Genomic DNA, 10907 nt, shown 5'->3' on the forward strand with positions numbered 1-10907 from the left:
CAGCATCCCAGAGTCGCCTCTTCACTGTTGACGTTGAGACTGGTGTTTTGCGGGTACTATTAAACGAAGCTGCCAGTTGAGGACTTGAGGCGTCTGTTACACATATATACTGTATTTATAAAACATGTTTGCAATGCAATCATTCTGGAGTATACCTCCACAACCCATAGAATAAACAGTCACATTTGCTACCATATACAGTCAACCCATTATAATATAAAGCGTTAGATGAACACAAAATGTACATACATTGACATTCCACTTCATTAATTTGACATTACAGATGAAAGATTACACAATAACACAACAGATTAAAGTTATAATTCAGTGTATCAAGCTGGTGAGATCTTGTGAAGTAGCGTTTGAGTCTGCAGACTTTGTCTTTGAATGTACAGAGGTGGAGATGCCCAGACTAGTGGGCACAGTTCCAAATGGACTCCTAGCTCCAACCCCTGGGCCCATAGGGCTCTGATCAAAAGTAGAGCATTATGTAAGGAATATGGTGGCATTTGGGACACACATTTAGCCTATACTGTAGATCTGAAAAGTCTAAACTTTCCCTCTGATAGGGTGGAATGTCAGCCATATTGCTTTGATTGGGCATAACATTTTCAGACATTTCCTGGTGAGTAGATAGATAACAAACAAAACAACAGAAGAACAACAATGCGTTCTTCCTTATTGCGATGAGAACCATGATTGCTTTTGGCTGGGTACAGGAAGCAGTTTCTGGGGAAGCCATGCCATTGGTCAAACCGTACCAATTCAAGAACCACTGACTGGTTAGCTCTAGTCTCTACTACTGGATTATTGCAGAAGAAATACAGTATGTATGAAATAGATCAGAGAGAGTTACTCAATGGATTATTTACAACAGTCAGAGAAATAGAGCTGCTACTGATGTAGACCATCCCTCAGAACAGTACGTGAAGACTAAATCAAGATCAGCTGATCATGTGTAGCTACACTCACTGCTTGGCAACATATGACCAAATCCTCCACAGCTAAAGACTTCAACAAATGCATGTTTGGTGTGGAGTCATACTTGAGCCTGGATGCTACAGAAGACTAGATGAGCGAGAGGAGGTAGAGTTCCAGGGAAGAGAGGGGCGGGGGAGTCCGGGGGAGTAGAGGGAGGAGGTAGTGGTTCACCAAAATGAAAGATCAACAGTGAATCGCAACTGAAGAACGGAGAAGAGGTAATTGAGTCTGACTCTTCTGTGAGCACAGAGAGAGAGAGAGGAAAAGACAGTAAAGAGAGAATGAGAAAAGAGAGACAGCGAGAAAAATGTTAAATAGAGTGAGGATGAAAGAGAGAGACATGGCTAATAAGCTGCTCCTCCATATTTAATCAGAGCGGAGGTGTTTGAGTGGTTGGTCTCAACACACACCTCTTCCCGGTTTCTCTCAGCTACAGCATAATCCACTCATCTGAGAGGAGATGAGAGGAGGACAGGAGAGAGAACGAGAGAGGGGAGAGAAGGACTATTTATTATTAATCCGAGTCAACCACAGACTGTTGATTAGTGTCTGTGCGGGATATTTACAATGTGCCATCAACAACAGCCAAACGTCAATACCTGCTATGGCATAAAATTGCTGCTGTCTGTGTAAACACACAGAAACACTTTGTAAACACCCAGGACAGCTGAGAACTGGCTCACATGCACATTGCTCACATGCACATTGCACCAGAGAATGTACATTCAAAGAGAGTGGAGGCCATGGTGCAGGTGCACCAGAAGTCAGAGCAGAGAGCAGTTTAGCAATAGGGCAAAGGACAGGGTGCAAAGTACTTCGCCACAAGATCCAACCCCACCCCCAACTTTTGTTCAGGGCACACAGCATGATTACACCATTACTACAGCTGGCCTCACTCAGTAAAATGTCTGTGTGTGTCAGTTACACCTGTAAACAAAACAGTACAGAAGCAAACAGCAAACAGTCTTTGACATTCACTGTGTGTTCTCTTCCTGAAAGGTAAAAAAGTCTATTCTACTTCAATCTCTGGGCAAGAACTATAAAACCTGCCCGCTCTCCTGTCTTCCCTCCAACCTGTTCAACCTGTTGCAACCCTGGCTGTTGCACAACTAATCAGTCACCATAAAGCTTCAACTCTCCATGCCGATATGAAGAGGATCACTATGTATCAGTAGTCATGGATACGGCGAGATGGCGTGGTCTGGTCAGCCTAGCCAGAGGTTTAACACATTAAAAGGTCATGAAATAATCAACTGCAGGTTTGATGTCAGCGTTGCTGTTAAGTTGTTGGGGAACCTAATCTGGAGTGAAAACCATGCCTGCTGTCTCTGGTTAAACCATGCCTGCTGTCTCTGGTTAAACCATGCCTGCTGTCTCTGGTTAAACCATCCTCACCAGATAATTATTATTGAGCATGCAGCAATCTGTAGAAAACTGGAATTATTTCTCAAGACCTGAAAAAACCCATTCAGGGTATGTATACTGAACAAAAATATAAATGCAACATGTAAAGTGTTGGTCCCATGTTTCACAAGCTGAAATAAAACATCCCAGAAATGTTCCATACACACAAAGCTTATTTCTCTCAAATTTTGTGCACAAATGTTTACATCCCAATTAGTGGGGATTTCTCCTTTGCCAAGATAATCCATCCACCTGTCAGGTGTGGCATATCAAGAAGCTGATTAAACAGAATGATCATTAAACAGGTGCACCTTGTGCTGGGGACAATAAATGGCCACTAAAATGTACAGTTGTGTCACACAACACATTACCACAGATATCTCAAGATGGAGCATGCAATTGGCATGATGATTGCAGGAATGTCCACCAGAGCTGTTGCCAGATAATTAAATGTTAATTTCTCCACCATAAGCCACCTCCAACATCATTTGAGAGAATTTGGCAGTACGTCCAACCGGCTTCACAACCGCAGACCATGTGGCCTGCCCAAGACCTCCACATTCAGCTTCTTCACCTGTGGAATCGGAGAACAGCCACTGGACAGCTGATGAAACTGAGGAGTATTTCTGTTCATAATGAAGCACTTTCGTGGGGAAAAACATATTCTGATTGGCTAGGCCTGGCTCCCCAGTGAGTGGGCCTGGCTCCCTTGTGTGTGAGCCTATGCCAGGGTTCATCAACTAGATTTAGCCGAGGGTCGTTTTTTTTCCTGAAGCGAATGGTTGGTGGGCCGGAACACAATTACAAATAATTTGTAGACTGCAAATTGACTAAACAGATATGTTTGACTAAAACATAATTGTTTCAAACCTTGCTTACATTTGTATAACATCACATCTCTATTATGCGTGGGAATACTTGGGGACAAATTTCTTCAATTAAAATAACTTGGGGCTGATTTCCTTTTTATTTTACAGTTTTTTATATCCAACAATTTAATTCAAAAATGTTTTGCTCAGAAAACTTAGGGGGACAAATAAAACCACCCGCGGATAAAATGTCTCCGCCTGCCGCCAGTTAAGGAACCCTGGCATATGCCCACCCAGGCCCTCCCAGGCCCACCCATGGCGCCCTTGCCTAGTCATGTGAAATCCATAGATTAGGGCCTAATGACTTTATTTCAATTGACTAACTTCCTTATATGAACTGTAACTCAGTAAAATCACTGAAATTGTTGAGTTTATATTTTTGTTCAGTGTATATTTCACAGTGGGAAATAAAAAAGACAAACCATTCAATTTTCAGCCTTACATACCGTAACATTTTAAAACAAGTCAATACAAAATTAATCCTCCATAAAATATGCTCTTTTCAGAGCGACCCGCAGACACCATAATCAATTTAAGTTTTAATCTATTGCTGTCATTTTCCCCTCTAAAAGAACACGTCTCTCTCTCTCTCTCTCAAATCACTGCAGAGCCCCAAACCTCCAAAGCTGGAAGAAGAACAGAAGACTGTATTGGGGGTAACACTACCCCCCTGGCTTATTACACCACATGAATATTCCACACACACTTTTTTTTTTCAACAGCGAATTACAGTAGAGTGGAAAGTGTTCCAGGTCTTTGCAGCAGTGCTGTGATGCAGTGTAGAGGAGCATCCTGCTCCTACTGTAGGTGCTTCTGATTGCAGTTCCATGTGGATGGATGATTAGTGGGTGGCAGCCATTGTTGTTGCCGTTGTTAGTCTTGATATGATGAGTTACCACAGTGTCAGTATGGGGCAGGATCAGTCAATGTTTCAAACATATTGAGACAGGGTCTCCCACCAACCACACCCTCTTTAACCCTCCTCAATCTCCCTCCTCCTCCTCATCCTCACCCCTGGATGAGTCCCAGCAGCCCCTGAAGGCCCAGTGATGACACCCAGAGCATTTCCACCAGGTTGTACTGCCAGTAACCCATTAGGAAGCCAAACAGCACGTCGGTCACGTTGTGTCTGCCCAGCAGCACCCGGCTCAGCCCCACCAGACCAGACCACAAGAACACCAGCACCCTGAGGGGTGCGGCCAGGACCAGGTGGGCCAGCAGGAAACGGGCACACATGGCTGCGCGGGTGGCGTGCCCCGAGGGGAAGGAGAAGCGGTCCACGGAGAAGGTGGCGAACATGTCCATGCGGTTGTGGGACGGGCGGCGCCGACGGACGACAGCTTTCACGATGCCAACCAGGATCAGGTCTATAATGAGAGCTGAGGGGAGGGAGGAGAGAGTTGGGGGGTAAGGGGTGGTGAAAAAGGGAGGTGAGGAGAGAGTTGGGGGGTAAGGGGTGGTGAAAAAGGGAGAGAGGAGAGAGAGGATGCAGAGTGGGGAGGGAGATGAAAGAGATAGACAGTCAGCAAACCGTAGGCCTACCCAGCACACAGTTGGAAAACAAACAAATGTATACACACACACACTAATGAATACACAGACATCCAGCATTAGCAGCAAAACATTTTGCACACACTAATAATATCCCATCATCTTTCACACCAAAATAAAAAATAACTAGGACAACTATTTTTCCCCTGGGACAAGTGGATTGATTGAGTGTTATCTCTCTCCATCCTACAAACCGTAAAGGGATCATGAACAAGCTGTGGCTAATAATAAAGTTATCTTAATTCTAGCAGACATCATTGTGAGACACCATTAACCTCCACACCGGTTTGATCCTCACCTCTTCCCACACATCACGCTGTCTCACACACAGACACACATGCAGTCTCACACACACATTCTGTCACACACACACACACACACACACACACACACACACACACACACACACACACACACACACACACACACACACACACACACACACACACACACCTTTGGCCTTTTGCCAGAGAGAGGGGAGAGAGGAGAGAGCTGCGGTCATCATCTTAGAGGTGTCCTCCTCTGTGCTGTAAAGGAGCAGCTGTCTTTGGCTCCTGCAGCTCCTCTGGCTGCATCACATAGCAACAGACTACCACTCAGTCGGCACACGCTGCTACTGTACTGATCAGACCCCGTATACTGCAGGGTCATTCCATGTCATTTCAGCACACCATGACACCCAGCATCTCAGATTGTTCTGAAATCATTTCTGTAGTTGGAAACAGATAAGATTAGCATTCCGGAAATATAATTTTGTTGAAATATAATTTGATCATTTGAAATTAAGCTGGATTGGACCCAAATTGGCCATTTTAAATGATAGGACTCATATAATATTCAATAAGTATAGCACATAACATCCAATTTGGACAAAAACAATGAGTAAGACATGAGGATTCCAAAGAGTTGGTCAAAAGACACCCATGGACTCCCCATACCAATGCCAACAACAAGTATACAATATCACTACTCTGTGTTCTCTGAGTATTGTTTCTTCATCCTACATTCTCAGTGAGTTTTATATTTTTCCCCCTGTTCAGAAAAACCTAGCAACTAATTTATGTCCCATCCTACATCCTGATATTTAAAGCATCCCCACAATGTTAAAGGGATAGTTCACCAAAATCCCAAAAGGGACATCAGCAACCCATGCTTTGGTTTTGTTTTCCTAGCCACTGTTTTAAATGCTAGTCCATGGTACCTATATCAGCATTTCCATTGGATTTGTGCCAAAAATGCTAAAAAAGTTTGCATTTTAAAACAGTGGCAACGTAAACAAAACCATTTAAAGCATGGGTTGCTGTCGTACCTTGTCCATAGACTGCTGACAGATTAAGGAAACCAATATGTAATTTAAGTCAACTATCCCTTTAACATTGAAGATGTGGGATTATTTTATTTTATCCCTTAAAAGCAGGAACAGTACTATCTAGTGGTCTGAACCTGGTAATATTAGAATGCAGGAAGGAACATAAACCTGACAACTTGAATGCCACATTCTTCTGAACAGGGGGGGGGGATATCCCCAAATTCACTGAAAATACTCCAAGCCGCAGCTCCATACTACTTGTCAAACACAGAAAACTGACACTGTATACTCGTTGGCGGCTTTTGACTATTTCCTCACGTCTTACTCATTGTTGGAATTTTTGGGGGTCCAAATTGCAATTAATTAGCGAATTAGAGATCTAATTATATTTCAACAAAATAATGTTTCAGGAATGCTAATCTTATCCGTTTCTAACTACAGAAACTATTTCAGAACAATCAGATGGTGATTGTCAAAATCCTCTTTCTTGTGCTTTTTGATGTGGAACAACCCATGCACACTGCAGAGGACCTCTGGCTGTCTCTCTGGCTGTCTCTCTGGCTGGCTGTTTATTTTTCTGTCTGTCTTTCTCCCTCCCCACCACCACCACTACTACTACACAGCAACAGGGGAGATTGTCTGTCTCTTCAAGAGTGCCTGACTGTTTATAGAGCTGGAAAACTCCAGATGACAATTCTCTGTCTACTCTCCCCTGTATGTGTGTGTACGTGTATTTCTAACATTAGCATTGTTAGTGTGTGTGCGTACACGTTTACTCAGTGTGTGTGCACGCATCTGGGATCAGAAGAGTGTGTGTGTGTGTTTACTGAAGTCCCTGAGTCAGACATCTGAGTTCTAGGTGTCTGTCTGGCTTGGCAACCAGTGTCTGCACAACAATCTATTGTAATACTCAGCTAGGCCTAATCCCAATAGTCTCCTAAATATTGCCTCAAGAGGAGAGAAACCAGTGGAGGAGAGAAACCAGTGGAGCCCAGGATGAACAGTGGGATGACAGTAACAGGTGAGAAGGAGCTGGCACCGAAGGAAGGAAAGGAAAAAGAGAAAAAGACATAAAATATTGTGGAGGGAAGGATGAAATTGGTGTATAGTGGGTGTGTCAGCTGTAAGGCTGGACTGGGGTTGATGAGGGGACGGATGCATGCTAATTAGGATAAAGGAGGTGCGGGCCAAATCCTTTCCTTCCCTAATCGCATCAGACTTCTCTGTACTGATAATCATCTGAAAGCACGAGATGGGTGAAAAACAACAGGGGTGGATGCATAGCAAGGATGTGCATTACATCTACCTGTTCTAACATTACTACAGAAAGACAAGAGAGGAAACCATTTCAGAATATTTCTGTAGACGAGCCACAGATCTAATAAAAACACCAACATAGACATTCATTATTTAGAGGTTGAGTATCACGCCTTCCTGGCAGGGTGAGTCAGCGTGTGTGTGTGAGCAGTAAAAATGGCTGGGGATGGAGATGCATGACAATAAGAACAGGAGGAGGCATTCTATGGAGGCAACATAATAGGAGCTTTCTGGCTATGTATGGGAGGCTTCCTGTTAGAATGAGGCCATTATGAATAATACAATTAATACGATATATTTACCCATGAAGAGGTTTAGCATAACCTCCTGTCCTGCTGCACTGTCAGCCTTGTACAGGCCGTAGGCTGTCCCGACCAGCCATGGTATTCCATGTCCAGAAATCTCTATCAGTTTCATCAATGGTCTAATGCTGCCCCAGGAGGAATCTTCACAGGCACACACCCCCAGCCGCTTGGAAAGCCACAGGTCTATGGCGAGGAGGGAGCTGAGGGCTATCCCGATAAATGAAGGGTTGAGCCGCATACAATCCTCTTCGGGCATGCCTGTGTTGGAGGAGGTGGAGGACCCGGAGCCCCTTCGCCGGGTCGGGCTCTCAGATGCCCGCAGTCTGGCTGCAGCGGTTGGGTCGGAACCCTGCCGTTGGAGGAGAGTGGGTGGAGGGGTTCGGTTCAGCGACATGAACTCGTAGCGTCCGTTACCGTTGGTGCTGCCACTGAGACCTGCGCTTCCACCTGCGCTGCGATTTGCACTGTTTTTGGTTTTAGGAGAAGGCATTTTGTTTCGTTTCTGGTTATTAAAATCAGGTGTTAATAAATCGAAGGGGACGTTTATCAAAATAAAGGCTTTTGTGCCGCTCAACTCATCAAGTTCCAGGTGACAATTTCTCTAACGTCCGCTAACAGTTTCCTGAATTGCCATCTTTGTTTTCTTCATCTTCATCTTCTTCTTCTTTTTTCTTCTTCTTTTTATTTTTCTGTGGTATATTGTCGATCGCACAATGTAATATACCTCCTGCCACCTACTGTGCGGGATGATAACAAATTATTATTTACAATGACGGCCTACCACAGTCAAACCCTCCCCTAACCGGGACGTCGCTGGACCAATTCTGCGCCGCCCTATGGGACTCTCGATCACAGCCGGTTGTGAAAGTGACAACAGTTTTTTTGAAATATCTTATTTACATAAGTATTCAGACCCTTTCCTATGAGACTCGAAATTGAGCTCAGGTGCATCATATTTCCATTGATCATCCTTGAGATGTTTCTACAACTTGATTGGAGTCCACCTGTGGTAAATTCAATTGATTGGACATGATTCGGAAAGGCTCACACCTGTCTATACAAGGTCCCACATTTGACAGTGCATGTCAGAGCAAAAACAAAGCCATGAGGTCTATTGAGTTCTGAGAATATGAAAATATACTTATTCATGTCACTGATGGAGTGCTAAGGTTTAGAGGGTCTACACCAGAAGCTAATGGTTATAGGAGGAAGGTATATAGTGTGTGCAACTAAGCTTGGAATGTGTTGAGTGCAGGGAAGAGATTACACGTGGAAGGCATTTGATAAGGGGAGACGGGTGGATAGCTTAGAAACTAACAATGTCACTGAGGGAGAGAGGGTAATGTATAACGTTTACATTATGTCAGGATATGTTATTGTTAGCCATCAGGGATCCCCTGGGAGGAGAAGAGACACAGTCTGGTATCAATAACCATGACAGCCTTGAGTTGAGGACGAGCGAGCACTGGGGTAGAGGTCAGGTCAGATGAAGTGAGGAAGAACAGATATCACTAAGGTTCTGTCTAGCAACACAGATGCATTGGCTGTTCAGTTGTGGAGGAAGAGACTCAGCCTAAGAGAAAGGGTTAAATATCAGTGCTTGTGTGAAATGTTTTTTTTTGTCTGAATTACAGCTGTATCGACCCATTGGGAAAAATTTAACTTGGTTAAGCTTCACTAATGTCCGTGAGTTATTTACTCAAAATTAGAACCTAACAGGTCAAAGGAATTGTCCGTAGAGCTCAGAGACAGGATTGTGTCGAGGCACAGATGTGGGGAAGGGTACGCAAACATTTCTGGAGCATTGTAGGGCCCCAAAAACACAGTGGCCTCCATCATTCTTAAATGGAAGAAGTTTTGAACCACCAAGACTCTACCTAGAACTGGCCGCCCGGACAAACCGAGCAATCGGGTGAGAAGGCATTTGGTCAAGTAGGTGACCAAGAACCCAATGGTCACCCTGACAGACCTCCAGAGTTCATCTGTGGAGATAGGAGAACCTTCCAGAAGGACTTATGGTAGAATGGCGAGATGGAAGCCACTTCTCAGTAAAAGGCACATGACAGCCCGCTTGGAGTTTGCCAAAAGGCACCTAAAGGATTCTCTGCTCAGATGAAACCAAGATTGAAATCTTTGGCCTGAATGCTAAGCATCATGTCGGAGGAAACCTGGCACCATCCCTACGGTGATATATAAATGGAGCAAAGTACAGAGAGATCCTTGAGGAAAACCTGCCCTGCTAGAGCTGCTCCAATCGACTGTTTTGTTGACATTGAGTGTGAGGTTATTTTCTTGACACCACACTCCGAGGGCCCTCACCTCCTTCCTCCCTGTAGGCCGTTTCGTCGTTGTTGGTAATCAAGCCTACCACTGTAGTGTCGTCGGCAAACTTGATGATTGAGTTGGAGGCGTGCATGGCCACGCAGTCGTGGGTGAACAGGGTGTACAGGAGAGGGCTGAGAACGCACCCTTTTTGGGGCCCCAGTGTTGAGGATCAGCGGGGTGGAGATGTTATTACCTACCCTCACCACATTGTTATATTAGCAGAACACTGCTTCTATGGTATAATGTAAAGGGTTGTTTATTGTACATGGACTTGTTCCTACATTTGAAAGTTATCAAAACACTTAGTTTAGAATATATTTTTACTTATAACTCATTGTGTTCCTTGTGTATTATTTTTCTGTAATTTTTCTCTGCATGGTTTTCTATTTTTTTTTTATTTAAAGGTGAAATAATAATTTTAAAAAAACAGAGAGGGATAAGCCAATCGTGAATAAGAAAATTGACTACTTCAAAATGGAGATTGCCTTAATGGCGCTGCCACATATGCCATAATGGCACAGATACAACGATGAGTCCTATATCTATCTCGATGGGAGCAAGCCCAAAACTGAAGCCAAATCAGAGGGTGCAGTTCCCCTTTAATTAGTTAAGTCCAGCGTTCCCTTCCAGCAATAATAATTATTCTCCTCTTTGACTGTGTATTTTTGTCAGTTCTTACTTTTGCCATTTAGAGAGCGATCAAATTATTTCTGGGGTTCTGTACTCTGTATTCCCGAAGTTGTTGACTGTTTTTGTGCTTGCCAGTTAGCTCGCAGTTCTCAGCTGTTAGCAGCCAATTGCTAGCTAGCAGTTTCTTATTGGCGCTAAAAAAATGGATGATAGACA

At 44.0% G+C, this 10907-nt stretch overlaps 1 protein-coding gene across 1 annotated transcript; it reads right to left on the reverse strand.

Moving 5' to 3' along the window:
• Nucleotides 1–196: 196 nt before the first annotated feature.
• plpp6 (phospholipid phosphatase 6) lies at nt 197–8938 on the reverse strand. The gene is made up of 2 exons (XM_035737304.2): nt 7734–8938; nt 197–4633 (listed from the first exon to the last, which is right to left on the reverse strand). The coding sequence occupies exons 1-2, from the start codon at nt 8224–8226 to the stop codon at nt 4263–4265; spliced, it is 864 nt and encodes a 287-aa protein (XP_035593197.1). The 5' UTR covers nt 8227–8938; the 3' UTR covers nt 197–4262.
• Between the last annotated feature and the right edge of the window lie 1969 nt (nt 8939–10907).

The sequence above is a fragment of the Oncorhynchus keta genome, chromosome 26 (assembly GCF_023373465.1).
Source record: "Oncorhynchus keta strain PuntledgeMale-10-30-2019 chromosome 26, Oket_V2, whole genome shotgun sequence".
Lineage (NCBI taxonomy): Eukaryota > Metazoa > Chordata > Actinopteri > Salmoniformes > Salmonidae > Oncorhynchus > Oncorhynchus keta.